This window comes from Typopeltis vanoorti, chromosome 3 (genome assembly GCF_054136105.1).
Source record: "Typopeltis vanoorti isolate ZY-2024b chromosome 3, IOZ_Tvanoo_1.0, whole genome shotgun sequence".
Taxonomy (NCBI): Eukaryota; Metazoa; Arthropoda; class Arachnida; order Uropygi; family Thelyphonidae; genus Typopeltis; species Typopeltis vanoorti.
In genome coordinates, this window is record NC_143551.1 from 74,824,671 (window position 1) to 74,847,140 (window position 22,470).

Genomic DNA, 22,470 nt, shown 5'->3' on the forward strand with positions numbered 1-22,470 from the left:
CTTATTGGAGACTGGAAATAACTAGAAAAGTTTGTAATTGGGTTAAAGTACTACTGCTACTAATGTACTACAGATTTACAACCTTGAGTTGGGGGGAGGGGATTCAAATAATATCCGCATATGTTCCCATTAAACGTGCCTGTAGTGAAAAAGAGATTTTTTCCATGAGTTATTTGAAAGAATGGTTTATACAAAAAAAAAAAAAAAAAAAAAAAAAAAAAAAAAAAAAAAGCTGGGTTTGTTGGAAGCCTAAGCAACAACATAGAAAATGAATCCCATATTTATAGAAATATCAGAAAACTTGGAGGAAATAGCATGACTAATGATGATGGTAAGTACCTGATGGTATGGTATCTTATAGGGGTTTATAAAAGATTGTCATTCAGCTAATGAAAGACTCTAATTCTAATAATAATACTTGGATGTTAGAAGAAAAATATATATGGCTTGTCTTAAAATGTTTGCAGAATTTGAGGAATACAAAACCATTTTTTTATTCACAGTGTTAAATTTGTCCATTACGCTGTTTTTCAGGAATGTAATGCTCACAAATGATCCTGTTGTAACATGCATCACTATCATGTTCTCCTGTCCTTTATTTTTATATCACCGAGTACATCTATTGAATAATTAGGACCACAACTATTAAATAGTTATTTTTGTAATCCTTGCCTATCATTTGATAGTGCAGAAAATCATAGGTAAAAGGTAAGATATGCCACCTCCTTCCTCCTTGAAAGCATGTAAAATCTATAATACTGTGGATGGCTAAAGGGAAAACTCCTGCTCTAGAGATTAAAATGTGGTACTTTTTTCCAGTTATTTCAGCCCCCCACACTCTGAGTATGGGAATGATTTCACAAAGACTCACATAGAGTCTTTAGGTAAAAGATTCTTGCCTGCAATGTGATTTTAACCTATGGACTACATGTTGGAAAGTAGAGATGCCATCCACTTGACCAGTCAAGGCTAATTCACCTTGCTTTGAATTTTAGTTTATCAGATTCATTAATTTGCTGGTACAGAAATAGTATTTCTGTATGTATTTCCAAGAAAGTATTATTAAATTTAAGATTTCCAATATTTTATTATATCATGCTGCATTGTGTCTTTAAGTCTCTTTATTCAGAGGTATAATTCCATTATAATGTGTTCACTTTCTTTACAGTTGGAAAGAGATGCTAAAATTGGCAAACTTGTAGAAGATCTATTTATTCAGCAGAAGGGAGAAATACTTATGGCTCTCAAGAAACTTGGTGAAATTCTGAGTCCTGGAGAAATAGATTTTCTTCAGAGATATTCTACTTCTTCACTCAAAGAATTTGAACAACTTTCTGAAGAAACACGTAAGTATCAAATTACCAGTAATCTAAATATGATAAACAATCCTTAACCCTCTGGCTCATAAGACTTAAAGTCTTAAAATTCTTGGTTTTAAACTAAAAGAGGAGATTGCCTTTTGTTCAAAATCCTCGAAAAAAATGTTGGCTAATATAGGAGAGAGGGGGCTTTACCAACATTCCAACACAAGAAGTTCTCCATATTTTAAAGAACAAGATTTCAAATAAATTGTTCTCTCTCTACTATCTCACTGTGTAAACTCTGGCTATTTTGAATTCAAAGGTAAACTTTATAAACAGGTCAATGGATTAGCTATGGGAAGCCCCCTCTCTCCTATATTAGCCAACATTTTTTTTGAGGATTTAAAAGGCAATCTCTTCTTTTAGTTTAAAACCAAGAATTTGGCTTAGATATGTGGACGATATCTTCCTCATATGGGAACACGGTATTGAGAATCTTCACAGGTTTCTCAACCACTTAAACAACCTCCATCAGGATATCAAATTGACCATGGAGATAGAAGAAAATAGTTCCCTCTGTTTCCTAGATGTTAAACTAAGTAAGACGCCTGAATCAATAGAAAGCCAACACACACAGACAGATATTTGCATGCGTCCTCACATCACCATCCAGCACAAAAGTTCGGTATTATATCAACTCTTGCGAATCGTGCAAGATCTGTACTGTCAGATGAAGAACTAAAAAAAGAACTACAACATCTTAAATGGACCTCTAAAAACAAATCTTTAAAAAGTATTAACAAACAGTTATCCCACCGTCAACGTAGAGACACAGGATGACTCCAAAGGTTATATCTCCTTGCCATATATCAGCACACTATCCAAAAAACCGAGTAGAATCCTAAAGAAGTTTAACATACAAATGTGCTTCTCGACTCTTCCAAAAATAAGATCAAGTTTCAGCAACTACAAACAATCTCACATCCTTCTAAAATTCCCAGGTGTTTACAAAGTCACATGTGAGTACGGAAAACCTTTCTATGGCCAAACGGAGAAATCTATCCTCTTACGTCTCAAGGAACACCTGAGAGACATGGCTTACGAGAACCAGAGCTACTGCCCTATCAGGCCATGTCCTGTTTTCAATAAATACGAACAACGAAAGCCGCCAACATGAAGTAAATTGGAAAACTTCAAACCTACACATTTGCCACAATGAGGTAGAATGGCACGTTGTCGAGTCAAAAGAAATCGCCTTGGACCCTCTTCATATGAACAGTAATCTCAGCTATAATTTAGACTCTTTCAGCTCTACTATCAGATACTGGAGATCGCGTGGTTCCACACACACACACACACACACACACACACACACACACACAAGTGTACAACAATAGAACTTTAACACGGACTATAGCTCAAGTTCAAGTTTAATAACTATAATTTACAGTCGAATATTATAGCTTTAGAGTATCTCAATATTTTCGTTGTCTTTTAATAACTTTCTATGTTCACGACGAAACATGTTACGTTTCAAATAAATCTCAATTTGTTATAATTCTCGGATTTTTAGTAAGTTTATATAACAATGAATATGTATATGTATATATATATATATATATATATATATATATAAAAAAAGATTACTTTACACAATTTTGTATGACAATTTCCCATACTTTAGGAATAGTAAGAACATCGTTGCGGTTTAAATTTGGTCTGTGTAGTAGGGCTTCAGCACTTTCTTTATATAAACATTCATATTTATATAAAGATCTGTGTAAAAGCTTCGACTTCTCCCAATGGTTCCTATGGTTTGGATTTTCAACTCAGTGTTGGAAGATAGATTTCTTCAGTTTTAAAAGATGAATGTGGTCTTGATGTTCCGAGATGCGTTTCTGAACAGACCAACCTGTCTGACCAAAGTAAGACAATTTGCAGGAGCATTTGATCTCATAAACGCCAGGTAACATCAGAGGTGAGAGGTTGTCCTTAGGAGAAGGTAACAAGTTATAGATTTGGTTGATAGGTTTGTAAGTAGTGGCAAAATTGTATTTCTTGAAAAATTGAAGGATGTTCGGAGATGCCTTTGACGTAAGGTATGGGAATACTATGGATTTCTTCTTGTCTGGGTTGATGTGTGGGAAGGTGACTGATGATTTTTTGAGTTGTTTTAAGATTATATCTATTTAGTATAGGGGTGCTTAAGGGTCAAAGCTGTATAACTGAGAGGAGACCTCCACATAGCCTTTAAAGGAATGCGGAGAACCGACCAGGACTTCTGACCTAATGTCCAATCTTCACCTTCTCGTGGTGCACCCTGTTGGGTATCTACTTGGATACTGAACGGACGAGGATGGGCTGGCAATTTGGGATTTAGCCGACCAAATTGTATTCTTATTGGTTAAATCAAAATATAGAATGATGGTGCAACATGACAAAATTTCATGCCGGCTGGGGCGTCGCCCGGTTAAACAAGGCCCCCGTTGTTTTCGCCAGGGAACCAGGGCGAACAGCGAAAAGTCAGCTACTGGAACAAATCTGAAAGCACACCCCAACTCAACATCACCAGAGTTAAAGATCGGTACTATCAACATAAGAAGCCTGAATGGTAAAGAAATGAAGCTAGTTGAGGAATTGGATAAGTACCAGATTGACATAATAGGGGTGACTGAAACAAAAAAGACCAAAACTGGTGAAATCTTTCTGAGCAATAAATACAAAATGTTATATTCAGGCAATGACAATCAAGGAAAAGAAGGAGTAGCTATAGTATTCAACACAAAATATGAGGCTAATCTTCTTGAATGGCAGTCAGTCTCAAGTAGAGTAATGTGGGCAAATATGAGAATGGGGAACTGGACAATGAGACTTATTTGTGCCTATGGTCCCATAGAAGGTTCTACTAAGGTAGAAGTGGAGGAATTTTTTGAGGCTTTAGAAAAAGCAACTGACACAATGAAAAATGAAAAGTTGGTCATTGTTGGGGATCTAAATAGCAGAGTAGGAAATGATTGTGAGACATAGAAAAATATTTTGGGAAAATTTGGAGAAAAGAGCAAAGCTAATAATAATGGCAAATATCTGTTGGATTTCTGCTCAGGACCTGGACTGGTTATTACTAACACCATGTTCCAACATAAAAATGTGCACAAATTCACATGGAGAGAAGAGACTAGGAATAAGAAAAGTCTTATTGACTATGTTATTGTTGATAGTGATGTTTTCTCCTTGGTGCAGGACACCAGAGTGTACAGAGGATTTGAAATTGGAAGTGATCACTATTTAGTCTTGAGCAGGATAAAATTGAATTTCATATTGAAAAGAATAACATGTAAGAAAGTTTTAAAGCGAATAAAAGTTGAGCAGCTCTCAGATGTGAACTGTAGACTAAAATACACAAAGATTATTGAAGAAAAAATGAAAGAGTTTGAGAACAGGAATCAAACCTTGGAGATTCAGTGGCAAACTCTGAAGAAAACATTGACTGATTCTGCCAGAGAGGCATGTGGTGAGGATAAAAAAATCAGAACTCCCTGGTGGACACAGGAAGTTAAAGAGGCAGTGAAGGAAAAGAAGAAAGCATACCAAAAGTTCCTGTCAAATAAGTCAGCTTGTGCTCTTAGAGAATATAGAGACAAATGCAAGAATGCTAAACACTGTGTAAAACTAGCTAAACAAAAGTCATGGGAGGACTTTGGCAAGAATATAGAAAATAAATATCAAGAAGGTGGCAAAATATTCTGGAGGTTGTTGAAGAAGCTTAAGAATGGAGGAAAGAGTGCTGTAAAAGGAGTTAGAGATGATAAAGGTGAAATGAAAACGGTAGAAAAAGATATTCTTGAAGTATGGAGTAATTACTTTGAAAAACTGCTAAATGAAACAAGCAGTGATGACAGCACAGTGGTAAAAAACACTGACCAGGAATGCAGTCAGGAATACATATCCATACTTGAAGTAAAAAAGCCATCAAAGGCTTGAAATGTGGAAAGGCAGCAGGAGTAGATGATATTCGACCAGAAATGCTGAAGTATGGTGGTATAAGAGTCTTACAGTGGCTGCACTGCATAGTTCAGAAAGCCTGGACAGAGGGACGAATTCCCGATGATTGGAATAGAGCTCTCATAGTACCCATATATAATAAGGGAAATAAAACTGCATGTGAGAATTACAGAGGTATTTCCCTACTGAGTGTTCCTGGCAAGATCTATGCAAGTATACTTGAGAAACGGTTGAGAAGAATTGTGGAAGAATAGCTTGGTGAAGAACAAGCTGGATTCAGGCCAAATAGAGGCTGTCAGGATCAGATCTTCACTTTACGACAAATAGTCGAGAAAGCGTGGGAATATAACAAAGATCTGTATTTAAGTTTTGTCGATCTGGAAAAGGCATATGACAAGGTGCCAACGGAGAAGCTATTCAATACGCTGCAGTTATCCGGTGTCAATGGGGCATTATATCAAGCAATACTTAGTCTTTATTTGAGTTGTGAGTCAGCAGTTAGAATTGAAGGAAGTACAGGAAGATGGTTTAATGTTAAATCTGGTGTGAGACAAGGATGTACATTATCCCCTCTGTTATTCATTATCTATATGGATCACATTATGAAGGAATGTGGTATTAAACCTGATATCAAAATTGGAGATGTTAATGTCAGCTCTTTGCTTTATGCGGATGATGTTATACTTCTAAATAAATCCGCTACAAGTCTGCAAGATTCTCTGACTAAATTGAATAGCTGTTGTAATAGATATGGTATGAAGGTCAGCAATAAAAGGACAAAGACAATGAAAATAGGCAGAATCATTGAAAATGTCAACTGTGTTGTGAATGGAGAACCTGTGGAACAAGTAAAACATTTCAGCTATTTAGGCACGATTTTTACTGAAGATGGTAAATTAAATATAGAAATAGACAACAGAATCAGCAAAGCTGGTATGGTGGGAAGTCAATTGAATAAATTCATATGGAATAAGAGAGAAATTAGTCGGAACACTAAATTAGCTGTATACAAGACAGTGTTCAAATCAGTTTTAACTTATGGATCTGAGAGCTGGGTCAGAAGTAAAACACTTGACCACAGATATGAGAGTCCTGAGAAAGATTATAGGTGTGAACAGATGTCATCAATGGCAATATCATATTAAAAACGAGGATGTTAGGAAAATACTTAACATTGTCAGCATCCAGGAATGCGTTAGCAGAGCTAATCTCAGGTGGTATGGTTACTTAAACAGAATGGGCGAAGAAAGATTAGCAAAACAAGTGTTCTCTGCCAGGTTGGCAGCAAAACGACCCAGAGGAAGACCAAGATATAAGTGGATTGATACGGTACAAAGTGCTTTAGACGATAGAAATATAAGATCTGATAATGTTGGAGTCTTGACAAGTAACAGACTGATTTGGAAGAAAATTGTAGATAGGAAATTAATAATAATGTAATTTTTTTCATGTAGTACTATCATATCCTGTACACCCCTTGAGGGTACATGGCAGGAATTTGATGATGATGATCTATTTAGTATAGCTGTATTTTTGATTATTTCTAGTTCTTGGTTTAGAGAATCTTCAGAGGAGCAGAATTTGTGTGTTCTGGAAACTAGCGATTTAATGATGCCAAATTTCTGAGATGGATGATGAGCAGAAGAATTGTGAATGTAGCGACCTGAAAATGTAGGCTTGCGATAGACAGATGTGGCGATGGAACCATCTTCTTCTCTTCAAAGAATCTCCACAGGGTATCTCCAGAAAGTAGATACCCTGTGGAGATTCTTTTTCTAGCGTAAGGTTTATGCGAGGATGAAGAAGGTTTATTTTATCTAGAAACAGTTGTAATTGCTGTTCGGGATGATCCCAGACTGCAATATGTCTTCAACATATCGTAACCAAATTTTTGGTTTGAGGTCAAAAGTGAATATTTTTTCTTCAAGGTGTTCTAGAAACAGGTTTGGTGATAAAGGAGATCTCATTGCTGTTTCTTCTTGTTTGTAAGTTTGACCTTTCCAGGTGAGGTAACTGGATGTAATAACAAATTTGAATAATTCAACTATATCAGAAGGAAATTTTTGAGTTAATAATTCTACTGTTTCTTTGTGGGGAATGTTCATGAAGAGGGAGACAATGTCGAAGCTAATTAACAAATCAGTTTTTAACAGTTGAATATCTTTTATTTTTGCATGAAACTCTGTGGAATTTTTTATTGAAGAGGCTGAGTGGCCTATATGAGGACGGAGAAGGTTAAATAAGAATCTTGATAACTTATAAGTTGGACTGCTAATAGAATCTACACGGCTGGTCTGAGAGGAACATTAATTTTATGAAGCTTAGGTAAGCCATAAATTCTGGGAGGTCTAGCATGGTATGTCTTCAGGTTTTTAATTGTTTCTTCATCAAAGGAGGAGGTTTCATCAAGCAACTTGTTTAATTCTCTGAGTTCACGTTTTGTAGGATCATAATCCAGTTTGATATAAGTATTACGATCTCGGAGTAATAAATTCATTTTTCGGTCATATAGTTTGGTTACGATATGTCGACGACGTAATTGCAGTCTGGGATCATTCTGAACAGGAATTACAACTGTTTCTAGATAAAATAAACCTTCTTCATCCTCGCATAAACTTTACGCTAGAAAAAGAATCTCCACAGGGTATCTCCTTTCTGGATTTACACATTCAAAGAGAAGAAGACAGTTCCATTACCACGTCTGTCTATCGCAAGCCTACATTTTCAGGTCGCTACATTCACAATTCTTCTGCTCATTATCCATCTCAGAAATTTGGCATCATTAAATCACTAGTTTCCAGTGCACACAAATTCTGCTCCTCTGAAGATTCTCTAAACCAAGAACTAGAAATAATCAAAAATACAGCTATACTAAATGGATATAATCTTAAAACAACTAAAAAAATCATCAGTCACCGTCCCACACATCAACCCAGACAAGAAGTCCATAGGATTCCTACCTTACGTCAAATGCATCTCCGAACGTCTTTCAATTTTTCAAGAAATACAATTTTGCCACTACTTACAAACCTATCAACCAAATCTATAACTTGTTACCTTCTCCTAAGGACAACCTCTCACCTCTGATGTTACCTGGTGTTTATGAGATCCCATGCTCCTGCAAATTGTCTTACTTTGGTCAGACAGGTTGGTCTGTTCAGAAACGCATCATGGAACATCAAGACCACATTCATCTTTTAAACTTCAGAAATCTGGTCTCTCCCAACATGGAGTTGAAAATCCAAACCATAGGATCCATTGGGAGAAGTCAAAGCTTTTACATAGATCTTTATATAAATATGAATGTTTATATAAAGAAAGTGCTGAAGCCCTACTACACAGACCAAATTTAAACCGCAATGATGTTCTTACTATTCCTAAAGTATGGGAAATTGTCATACAAAATTGTGTAAAATAATCTTTATATATATATATATATTTTTTTTTTTTTTTTTCAGTTATATTTAATTTACCCCTATAACATGTTACTGCATGCATATTGAGATTCCATTGTATTCGTGCACCCTAACTGTATGTTATTCCTAGTATTGTTTAAACTACTGTACTGATGATGTCCCAAGATATTTGGGATGAAATATTTACGAATTAAATAGTCATTACTGTTATTACATGTGTTTTTAGTGATGAATTCACCACAGGTTTCGTTGTATAAAAATTTTGTACAGTAGATGCTAAAGAAATTTTTCAGTACATAACTGGATGGAAAGAAAACATACGGTCATCCCTTAAAGTTGTGTGAATGTGGTTAGCAAAGATGGTAAACCTTGCTTTGAAATTTTTTTTTTTTTTTTGCTTGGAACAGTGAATAAGTGAAATGGTTGCCGGAGATGGTCATAAGTGCTTTGTTGGAATGACCTGTGGAGAGGTATGATAAGCATTGTGTCATAATTTTGGATTCCATGATTGAATTTTTGGACTCTATAGAGATTTCCAAGTAATAATAATATTACTCTACATATAATGTCTCATTTATCCCATATAATTGTAGCACTTAAATAGCTGTTTTCTTGTTTATCTTATCATATGTTCTCTCCAGATATATAATTATTATTATTATTATTAAGCGAGACCTCCAAGGAGTTGGAGACTTATTGAGGGAGGCCACACACACACACACACACACACACACACACACACACACACACACACACACACACACACACACACACACACACACACACACACACCAGCTATCGTGCTTATTCTTTAATTCATTTGTACTGCTTGCACTCACAACATCTAATGGCAACCCATTCCAATCACACACCACTCCTATGATTTGTCTATTTTTCTTAAAGTAAAGTAAATGTATTCTGATAGTTTTTTTTAAACCTGAAACTAGCTTATTCTTCCAGATTTCTCATCCACAATTTTTTTTTTTGCTTAACCTGCTAAGTACGCTTGCATAAGTATTACCAGAACACTTAAGATGGAAATTCGTCTAATTCTCAGTTTTATTTTTCTGTTTATAAATTGGTACTATAAGCGTTATATTCCAGTTATCCAGACTTCGACCTTCTGACCCTTCTGAATTATGTAATGTAGCCACTATAATCCTTTTATACCTCCATTTTTTAATCATTTCTGTCAGACATCATATTCTCCAGTCGCCTTTCTATATTTCAGGTATTCTGATAACTTTTTCTGCTTTGAATATTGATTTGTTCTCCTGATTGCATTCCTCTTGAATATTTTCTGCCACTGTTCTCTGACTGCTTGTTCCATTTAACATCCTTTAAAGTAATTACTGCAAGTGTCGTCCAGAATATTTTTAGTTTTTATGTTTCTGTTATTATCTGATTCCTTTTATTATAGTACTTTTTCTTGCTTCTCTCTCTCTCTCTCTCTCTCTCTGTGTCTTCTCTCTCTTTTTCAATAGTATTCAGACCATATTAACAGCTTTGTTGATATTCATTTTGCCCGAAACAAAGGTCATGGGAAGACTGGAATATTCTTTCCAGTCTTCCCATGACTTGGTAGTTTGTTGTTAAGATTGCTCCATGAAGATGTTTCTTTTATTTAAAAATTGTGATATTAAGTTATAATTTCATTAGATTGATTCAGGTTTAGATTTAGTTCATCTTAGATGTTTAGCATATTTACTAAAATTTTAGAGTACTATATGATGTTTGAGGTTGACTTGGAGTGGTGGTTAAGATGTCTGTGTTAGAGGAGTTTAATACGAGTCTCTGTCTGTCAACCGCCTTCTTTGTTATGAAAGGACGGGGGGGGGTTGAAGAAAAGTGAGACTGGTGAGCAAATATATATAGGAAGCATTTTGAGTTAGTCAGTTGCATCGGAGTGAGTAAATACTCAGTTATATCTTTGTGTTGTTTTATGTATAATATAACATGGCTCTCACTGTTTCAAATCAATCCATTGTTCATGTTCTACCGTAATTAACTAACATTGCCACTGATGATGGCCTGTAATATTCAGGCTGAAAATATATGGCCATTAAATAAATTTTACTTACCTATTTCAAATTGTGAATTGTGAAGAAATTAGAAATAAGAGCAAGGAGTTTTTGTCATTGATTGATGCAACCTCGTGAAAATTATAGGAAGTATTTGAAAATTTGGTGCTGGCTCATTAGTCAGATGTCAACTTGGGTTGCATGATATATCACAACCACATAAGTGCAGTCATGGATGTGGTCAATTGATGTGTCTTGTTAATGCTCTAATTCTTATCCTGTTTAACTACCACTATTGACTCCAGTATGTCAACTACTTATATGTTAGTGTGTTTATCAGTTTGAGATATGGAGAAAAAAATTTTATTGGTAATGCAATAATTTATTAATGATATATGATCATTTTCACATATGTTTTCATTTCTAGTATATCTTGAATCGCTCTTTCATGAAAAATCAAACAGTTTTTTCTGTGCCATTGTAGTCTCTCACAAGTATAATTTAAATGGTGATCACATCCTCTTTCAAATTCTATATATAATTTTATATACTCATGTCCCAAACCAGCATGAAAATATCAGTAATAACATAGTAAGACTTGTCTTATTGTGTCTTCTCTCCACATGAATTTAGGCTCACCTCTGTTAGAGAAACACATATACTGTTGTTAGTAATGATTAGTTGATATCCTGAGGAGAAATTCATCTGGTACTTGCCTGATGAATTACAAGGACCAGCTTTTAATCTGTCTGTCAACTGCCTTCTTTAATGACTTAACAAACTCCTTCACATCTTCTTTAGTAATGACTTCTGTAGGATGACAAACACAAATAAGTTATTGTTGATTTTTTTCCTTTTTTACTCAATTTTTCTTACTATAATAAAACACAAATTTAAATTGGAATACAAATTGCTTTATGGAATTCTGTATTATTGTAGTTCTCTTATTGAATTTATAGAATTCCCTAAATTCTATAAGAGAACTGTAGAGTTCTCTTATAGAATTTCTTTTGGGGTTTTCAACATTACACTTTTTTGAATTAACCAGTGATTCAATAAAAATTTTCACGATAATTTACTGGCAATTTTTTTACATTTTCAAAAAACGTTTTCAACGAAAGAAAATTTATAAATCTTAACAAATACTTTATTGAAACATAAAACATGACACAACTGTAAAGAATATAAAATTCTAAAAAAAAAAAAATATTAATATTATTAATATAAATTGTAAGTAAACAAAATTTATTTATTTATTACATTTTATATTACTGGTTATTAGGAAATCAAAAGTCATTTTTTTAATGTATTCCTCTTAATTTTTCTTCTTGAAATTTTGAGTTAGGTCTTCATAGGTTATTTCAGTTTTTTTTTCTCCTTTATTACCAATTGAAGTTTTTCCTGTAGTTGATTATGTAGCTGATGTAGATGCAATTAAAGTTAAGCTTCCTCAGACTCTGAAGGATTAACTTCCATTGAGTTTTTTATTTCTTTTTTATTACAAATATGCTCAACTAATTCCACAATTATCTTTGTCATTGTACATTTGCTTGTTTGATTAAAAATTCCATAATATTCATCAATCAGTTTCTTAGTATCATAAAGATATCACAGAACATTGGAATCAGATGTTCATAATTTCTTTATGAGCCATCAAAGCATCTTTAAGTTCATTACTTAAAAATGTATTTTGATTTGTCAATTCATTGAATTGAAATTTTTAACATTACATCTACAATACGAAAATTCACATTTTCATAATATGATGCTTCTACAGTAGCCTTTATCAGTTGCGCTGCTAATGACAACAATTCAGGTTCATTATCTGTAAAGTTGATATCTAATTTCAAATTACGAGACTTTTCTGACAACTAAACAGCATTTAGAAGTGCACCAGTATAGCCAACAAGATTTTCCAAGTTTTGGAAACCAATATTAGTGAAAGTTTCTCATCATACTCTTCCTTTACATGTGTTTTGGAATATGTCATTGTTTTTTATTGGTGATCTGTAGAATATTTTTGACTAACATTCATATCTTTGCTATCAGAGAACTATTGTACATTTTGTATAGAATTTTATTGAGAATCAATGGATGTGTCATGCATTGCATCTAAAACATCAAGCTCATCAATTTCTTCATCACCATCAGAGTCATTACTATCATTTATATCAGGTAATTTAACTTTTAATCACTATTCTTTTCTTGTTTACCATCATCATCCTCTTGTAAATTATTTTTACTCTAAAGCACTTTGATTACAGGCCAATTGTATGCCACGTGCTAAACAAAATTGATTTATAATGATCAGTCTTGCTACTTTCTTCATTATTGAAGCTCTATCTGTTATAATGGATACAATACTTTTAAAAGGAATACCAAATTCTTTCATTTCATTTTGATTAAGGATTAAACATCTGGGTATAGAACTTCAAATTCAACATAACCAAGACCATAACCATATCAGTAGTGATTCTTAACAGATGTTCACTCATCAAATGTTAAACTAAATATTTCACCATGAATCATGTAGTTGTCATATCCTGTACACCCCTTGAGGGCACATGGCAGGAATTTGATGATGATGATGAAATTTATGCTGTGATATCTCTGATTATTTGTTTTCTAATCTTGTATGTATGTTCCATTGCAATTTTTCTTATCATATTTGAAATTTTAGGAATGTCTCTATATCCCCTTGTAATAGATAACTTTTGCAAATTTTCAGATTTACAAAATTTACTAAAGGGGAACACATTTGCTGTCATGCACTGGTACAGCAGAAAAAGATTCATCAATTGTTTTGTTAAATGATAATTTTTGATCAAAACTCCAAATTAGTTTTTACATCAGTGATTTCAGTTGAAGGTATCATCAGTTTTTTCCCTTGCCTTTTTAATAATTTAATTTTATGCCAGCTGACTCTTAAAATGGTTATGTAGTCTGCTAGTATGTCCAAGTGCTTTGAATTATTTTATTTTTTTTAAGTGCTGCTTGACCCACATTGACATCACTTGCTTCAGAACATTTAAAATAATACCATGGTGAATTTTTATTCATGGTTTAAAAACCTTTTTAATACCATCTTTTATGAAATATCAAATCACGTGAAATATTCTGATTCTTCCCTTGGATTTTTCATTTTCTGACATGCAAACAACTGATGTGACTTGCTACACTCTCTCTCTCTCTCTCTCTCTCTCTCTCAACAATTGATCAGAACAATGAATCACCAAATATAATTTTGCTTTTAATGTAAAGCATCAAAATTAACATATCCGATTGGTCATGATCACAGACTGATTTGCAGGACTGCAGTATCTGATTTGATTCATCAGAGAAGCCTATAATGGTTTTTTTTTTAACTCTCATATGTTATTGTTACCAGTTACTACTACTACTATAAAGTTATTCATGAAATATCATCATCATCAAATTCCTGATATGTACCTTCAGGGGATGTGCAGGATAATTATGATAGTACTAATGAAAAGTTACACCATTACTAATTTCCAATCAACAGTTTTCCTCCAAATTAATCTGTTGTGTCCTGAACCAGTGGGAAAACATCATTATCAACTATAATGAGACTTTTCTTATTTCTTGCATTCTCTTGCTATGTGAATTTGTGCACATTTTTATGTTGGAACATTGTGTTAGTAATAACTAATCCATGTCCTGAACAGAAATCCAGCAGGCATGTACCATTATTATTATTAGCTTTGAGCTTTTCTCCAAATTTTCCCAAAAGCATTTCTATATGTCTGGTAATCATTTCCTACTCTGCTGTTTAGATCTTCAGCAAGGACCAACTTTTCCTTTTTCATTGTGCCAGCCACCTTCTGTAATGCCTCAAATGAAAATATCTGTTTGTTTGTGAAATATTTCAAGTAATAATGCAACTGGTTGACTGTTAGCATAAACATATGGCTACACAACCAAGAGACTCATTAAGGTCCAAGCAATTTATTCGAACTATATTTTACAGAATTAGTCAGTGATAAAATTATTACAACATGCATTAAAATGTTTTACAGTTACTGAAATACAAGCAGAATCATGGATTTACCAGCAAATTTTTTAAAGGATTTTTGCAATAAACTGGTTTATCTGGATTGCAAACACTAGTTTCTTTATTAATAGTATCCATCTGAGTTTTTGTCTTCTTTTAAAGTAATTGTTATTTATTATCTTTTGTTTTAGGCACAAGTGAGAAAATTCTAGAAATGGCTGGTTCACAAGTGAAAAGTGTTGTTAGCTGATTAGCTTTTACCAGATTTTCTGGATCATATGCTTCATTCACAGTTGGGTAATGCTTTCAAAGGCTCTTGCTATATACTGTTTTTACAGTTTTGGAATAATACATCAGAAAAGGAAATATTTTTAAAAGATTTTAATGATCATAATTTGAAAGCAATTGCTATTACTCAGATTAATGTTGTACTTTGTTAAAGGAACTGATAATTGAATATTAGATTTGTTCACAAAAGCACTAGATGTTTAAATATAGTGTAAGTATGTGCAAATTGACATGCATGAAATGTGTGCACTTCAGCATATTTAGCTTTACTCATGTAATTGTTTGAGTATTTGTGACATATTTTTGTTATATCATTGTGAGTGGATCGATGCTTATTCAAGAATTTGAATATTATGATGGTTTGTGACAGCTTTAATCAAATAAGCAGCTTAGATTTATTATAGTTGTTTTTATATCATGAAATTATACAAAGTATTAATTTTATGTGCACCATGGTGATTTTTTTGGGGGAGGTGGGAGATAATACATTTTATATGCATAGCATCTATCATGCAGTTTTGTCTGCTTTTAACCGATTGTAAGAATTGCTTTTACTTTTGGGGTGTGGGAGAGCCAAGAAGCCTGTAAATAAAACTGAATCTTTATGTTTGTTTTTCAGGAGATTTATGTTGTGTAAATGGTTTTACCAGTAATTATTTGTTCAAGGGAATAGTTTTTTTCTGTGGTCTGTATACATTTTTTGTAATTATGTAAAATTTAGTTCTTCAGGCCAGAGAAACTTTCATAACTTTAAGGAAATGCTTGGAAGCCTGCAATAACTATTTTAATATCATTAAAATTAAAGACAGGAAAAATTTAGTGAGTTCATTGCTTCTGCTGCAACTGTTGTCATAGTATTTACCTTCAGCAATAGTAGTAGTACAGATTTCCACGTGCCATTAAACATTCTCATAAATGCAAAGTAAGAACAGGACCTGTTGTACAGTCAATGAACTTTGCTTATGTATCACAGAAAAAATGTTTGTGTTACTAACACTAGTTACATGATATAAATCCCTCCAAAAATAACATAAGCATAACTTTTAGTTTTATTAATAAGCATTTTTAAAAATAAAAAAATGATAAAAGCTGCTCAGTGGCAAACTTTTGCAGTGACATGTTTAGGTTTGCAAGAAGTATATAATGAAATGAACAGCCTATATTTTATATGCCAGCTGTAGAGAATTTAGTATATATATATATATATATATATATATATATATATATATATATATGTGCATAGATTTCACTTTTTTTTTGTTAGTTTATGCCTTTTGATGTTCATTCTTCAAATTTCACATTATCATTTTGGTTCAGCATGCTAATCTTTTTTATTAGTTCTATTGTAATATACAAATTGCATTAAAAAAATTAAAAGTTTCACCATATAGACAAATTTGCATTGAGTTTGATACAAATGGCCCATCAGAAACTATTAATCAAAATTATTTGTTGTGTTAATGTTGATAAAAGAAACCTAATCATTAGGTAGTATTATAAAATATAAAGTTCACACAGGGAACAATTTGTATTCTCTGCTGACATATTTATAATTTTTTGACTCTGAAATGCATTTGAAATAATGCCACTGAAATTATCTTGTGTTTTTCCCATCACTGACAGCAACAAGTTAGTAAGAAAAAAATCATTTTGATAAAACAACACAATAAAAGCTATTAATTAATATTTTAGTTATTCATATATATTTATAACTTGTGCAAATATTTCCTATGAGATTATTCTCAAATTTTTGTGATATTTGAGAGTTTTTGTTGCAAATAGTTAAAACTGGTCTGTAGTGGGTTTTTTTTAATGGCAGAAATATGACAAATTTAAAAAAAATAAATAATTGAAAGTGCAGAATATAACTGATTGTGATTAGAGAAAATATGTTTAATATTAAAATTCATTTTTGAGCAAAAACTCATTTTTCAAGGGTTTTGCACACACAAATTTAATTTTACAAACTTGTGTATGTACTCAGCAAAATGTATTTATTTTGCAAGACATAGTTTTACTACTGTATTTTGTAAAACTGTTTTTATTTTTTATTTCTAAACACTTGAATTCTATGATTACATTTTCACTAAGAATGTATAGTTTCATCAATCAGTCTTGCTCTTATCACCACTAACAGGTAATTATACAAATGTAATACCCCTTTCATTCTTCTTTTATTCTATAATTAAGAAATATACATCTAAAATATGCTTATTTGTGGTTATGGCTTAAAAGCATGCTGATCGGTGTGTAATGGTTAAGGGTTTATTTATCTGTGTGTGTGCGTGTGCATGTGTAAAAGAGAAAATACAAGTATTAAAGTGTGATATTCAATCTTTCCAGGGTGACAATAGCTATTTCATAATATCTTTCAACTCCTTTCCACACTTTAGAAGGTTAATAATGAAAACTTTAATATTGGATTTTCAATTTCTTTAATACAAAATTGCCCTTCATTATTTGTTGCAGTTACATGAGGTAAAGATTATTGATAGATTTATTTCAAAATAACTAAGGCTGTAAGGTGATTGTGTTATGTCTGTGAGTTGCATGTGTTCTTTTGGCCAGTTCGCCTGTTTTTGTAGGATGAAAAATGAGTTTCCAGCATAAAAAAACCCTGCCATCTCCTTATGAGACTAGTTAACTCACTTTCAGATGGTGGTGAAAAAACTTATAAAGGATGAAATAGTAGAATGTAATATGAATTGCTTTATAAGCAAATGGTTTTGTATGCAAGTTTGATGTTAAATATGTTACTTGCTTCTAGTTTTTTTTAAAGTTTGATTTTTCTTTCGACATTCTCATTACTGCATGTTGTGTATATAAGAAGTAATTAAACTGACATTACTTTAAAAGAATCTCAAGCATATATTTATGTTACAGTTAGTAAGAGAAAAGATTTCAAGTCTGAGATTTACTTGTAGTACAAACTGCATGATTGGAATCATTGAATACGATTTTCTATTATGCCAGTTGAAACAATCTCAGCAGAGGAAGAATGTAATTTTTGCTGTACCTATATCGACCTGAAGATATCATTTACCATAAATTATTTTTACAGGGTGGGTGTGCGCGCGCACACACACACACACTATAGGTTTTGCAGCCTCTCATGTGTGAAGTTGATATATTAAAGAAAAATTGATGCAGAGCAGATTGTAGACGCCTGCTATATAGGAAATGTATGATGCACTGCTTTATGGGATGCTTGTATAGAAAATAAATCATTATTGTATCTTTATTAAATTTTAAAAATGTATAATTATAGAATGATTAATGCTCAAATCATAATAATATTATGTTTGAGAAACATAAATAACTCTGGCCTATCAGTGTGTGCATAAAAATGTTAAATATTTCATTCACTAGTGATATTCAACAATAGTCTTGGAATGAAAAGAGAGATTTCATTCCAAGACAGTCACTCATCTATAGATGTGTCAATTTGATCCTCTGTACTTATATGTCCTGCATAGTCCATAAACAAATTAAGATTGTTTTTCTTTGCAGTTTTGCACTGTTTTTCTGTTATCTTTTTTCCTACATAAACCAAGATATTTATTGATATAGTTATTAGTGTTGTTTTTGTGTAATTCTGATGGATCATATTTTAAGAAATAGCATTTAATTCTTCTGTTGAACTGTCTATTCAATTTTGAATAATTCTTTTGGTTGCTTTGACCATTTTTTGTATTAGGGATTTGTAAGGGTATGAAAATCCTTATTTCAAAGCTGATAACTTTTTTGTGCTGTATGACTTAATCACTTTGATTTTTAAGCATGTATTGAGATGGGGATCAAAAGGATAAAATTTTATTCTATACTGTGTTTTTTGGAATTGTGTTCATAACATGCCTCTTGCTTGACTGTTGCATTTTTTCAGAAACTTTCATATATCCCCTCATGATTATAGCCTCATAGCAAAAACTTCTTTGAATTTTTGTTACTAGACTCTGCTTGGCTGACATACTGGTGATTTTACTGACATAAATGCATTTTATGCATCCATTAAACTCATTTATGTAGGGTGCACAGGATTAAAGATATTTCAGTTAACTAAATATGCTTATTAAAAGATCTTTTGTATTGAGCTTCACTTCCTGTCAAAACATGCAGGTTAACTTCATTTTATAATACTAAAATATAATATATTGATATACACTCTCCTTATTCTATTTTCATTGATACATAGATCTTCTTCTTAATCTTTTCTTGTTTTACCTTTATGGTGTTGAGGGTTTCTATTCCTTATAACCGCAACCTTTATATGAAGATAAGGTGGTTGGCCTTATGCCTCTTGGTGTATCCTATGTCTGTAGAAGTGTTATGTTCTCAAGGCTGGTTTGCCTGCTTGTGGGAAGAAAAACCTCCAGATAAACTGGGGCAAAAAACCCTGCAGCCCACACCCAAGACCGGCTAAGTTGGCTATGTCTGAGAAAGATCCTAAGCTTCTCACGTGAACGACAGGAATTGAACCCAGGACACTCCTTTCCTAGGCATATAGTTGCAAACCCCATAGCCACTTGACTAACCGTGCAGTTAGTTGAGTGGCTATGCTCTTCTTATTCTAATAATTAGTAATTATGTCATACTCTAGTAAATAAATAGTTTTAAAAAAGTGTATTTTACTTGCATTCTACAGGAGCTAGTTATGTATTACAGTCCACTTATTCAAACAACTACCAATTGTTGGCCATTCCCTTTCAGTCTTGAATGCTATACTAGAGGAAACTCACTATAGCAGAACTATTTCTTTGGTCTCCATACAAATTGGCTGTAGTGATGGACTATGTGTGTGTGTATATATATACACACACACATAGTCCATAATAGAACTCTTCCACCCAATCTTTGTCTTCCAATCCATTGATCTTTCCTAGTTGTCTCCAGTGTATGTTGCATTCCCATTGGCAAAATTTAAGTTAGGTATGGAGCATTAGTCTTGGGACTCTGTGGGGAGTTACAAAAAATCTTATGAAAATTCTCTTCTTGTTGCTGTCACTGACACTTGCAGTGTAAAATTCTAGCCATTAAAACATTTTACATCATTACAGAATGTTGAAATTTTGCTACCAGCTTCAGAAGTGAAATTTAATTATTTTTTAAATCTTGCAGAATTGTAAAACCCCATTGTAATATCTTAAACTATTTTCAAATTAAAGATAAATCATGTTTTGTGAAATTTCAACATTTTTTAAGCTACTCAGATGGACATATTTTTGTTTCTGTACAGGCATACCCCAGTCATACAATGTTATCTTCCAGACCACTACCATATAGTGAATTACTGCTTTTTCCTATGCAATACACATAGGAAAAAGCTTAGCTTAAGGTAGCACACCAACCAGTTTGGTTATGAATCTCCACCATTAAAATTTTTTCCATTTTGGCAATAATTGTCACATTTATGGATAACTGTAGTATTAACATAACTAGTATATCTTTGTTTTTAATAACTGTAACAACAAGTAGTTTTAGGTGCAAAATGAATTTCATTGCCTGGTGTGAGACCACCACCTTGCTTATTGGAGGCGTGAAGTGGCTTCAATAAATTCTTGTTTGGTTTCTGGACTATGTAAAACTAAATATATATATATATATATATATATATATATATATAAAAATGGGGGAAAAAAATCCTTAACCCACCCACCCACTGTACAAAATGTACTATAGATTTATAATAACCTTTCATGGTGAGAGCCACACAAACAAAGCATGAGGGAATCTTAGCCTGTAGCCTTTCTGTGTTTGATACATCATTGTCACTAAATTTAATAATTTTAATCTTAGCATGTAATAGGTTTACAGATCTTCTTTCAACTGGAGCAACAGCACCCTTACTTTGAATTTTATCTGCCATTATTAACAACAATAAAATAAAATAATAGTTATTTTATTTGTGAATTTACAAATTCACGAATGCTGTGTAAGTTGATTCATGGCACTGTCATATCGATAAAACTGTTATGGAGCATTGTAAGGTGGGGTACTACTGTATTTCCTTTGTCAGTTCTCAATGAAAGTCATCTTCATGAAAAATTTCAGATTTCAAGTAAAATCTGACTGACAGATGTTTGGATTTTCCAGATTAGTCACTCACTCATTTACTTACTTAACCAATTTGCATGTGTATTTGTTATATGGAAGATAGATCCAGTGGTGTTACAATTTTTGCATCCCCTACCATCTCGGAACAACAAGCTTTCAGCCCCTGTAGAGGGCTATAGATTAAAGGCCTTATTGTAGTCTATGCTTTTACTGAGCCTGTTGAGTTCTATTTCCCACCCTGTATGTCTTAAAGCAGTCACAAAACAATTTATAGAAAATTAGTCTTGCTGCATCCAGTACCATCAACAGGATGTAGCATAGAGGAAGCCTGCCTCACGGTGCAGCTTAATAAGGGTGCTAGTTCAATCATATTGCGGTAGGAGTCATTGCTATACTAACAATTCCTGTTAGTGTAGCAATTGCGGAAAGAAGTTTTTCCAAGCTTAAACTGATTAAAAATTATTTGCGAACAGCAATGACTTGAGAAAGATTGGTTGGTCTAGCAACTATATCGATAGAGGCAGATATAGCTTATAATGTAAATTTAGAAGAGCTTATAAACAGTTTTATTGTGCAGTATCCCCGTACAGCAAACATTTAATTAATATTATTATGTAATCATTTTGCATTAATGTTTCTCTTGTAATAAAAACAAAAATAGCAATTGGAGATTTTCTTATATTTTTGTCTTATAATCCATTAGGGGTGATATTTAATTGTTTGACTCATAGCACGATCTAATCAAGCGACGACCTTGGCTGCACCAGTTTGTGTGTGTGTGTGTGTGTGTGTGTGTGTGTGTGTGTGTGTGTGTGTGTGTGTGTGTGTGTGTGTGTGTGTGTGTGTGTGTGTGTAAAAACACACAATTCTCCATTTACATGGTAGATTGGTTCCAGAAAAAAAAAAAAAAAAAAAAATGAGTAAAAACAGAATACAGTGCATATGAAAAAATAGAAGAATGGTTCCAGATGTGAAAACCCGATACGAACAAGAAATTATTTTCAAACAAAACATATGAAAATCATTGAATAAAACTCTATTTAATTTTAATAGAATATTTTTTATTTTAGAATTATTTTAAATACTTATTTAAAATATATACATATGTATCTTTCTTAAAGAAAATAGTGTTTCACTAATAAAACAGAAATTTGAAAAGGCCCAAATACATCCACACATATGGTTATTAGTTAAATTTTATTCGGCGTCACTTTCTGACGGTGGCCGCATCCTTTTGTGTGAGAATGGAATGAAATCATCACTTGAAACACTTTGGCCATCCTGTTCATACTGTAATAGCGAAATGTTTTCTTCAGTAAATGGAACAAAATTAGCGCTAATTTCCAATAATTCTGAAGGTGGTTTTTTTTTTACCATGA

At 32.8% G+C, this 22,470-nt stretch overlaps 1 protein-coding gene across 1 annotated transcript in view; it reads left to right on the forward strand.

The window, feature by feature from the left end:
• The window catches only part of LOC150108272 (protein LZIC-like), a 95,949-nt gene extending 79,740 nt beyond the window's left edge, over nucleotides 1–16,209 (forward strand). Inside the window, exons 5-6 of the mRNA XM_090415717.1 lie at nucleotides 1,169–1,346; nucleotides 14,944–16,209. Of these exons, the coding sequence (XP_090271843.1) occupies nucleotides 1,169–1,346; nucleotides 14,944–15,002 (237 nt within the window). The 3' untranslated portion in view covers nucleotides 15,003–16,209. The remainder of the gene's footprint in view (nucleotides 1–1,168; nucleotides 1,347–14,943) is intronic.
• Nucleotides 16,210–22,470: the final 6,261 nt, after the last annotated feature.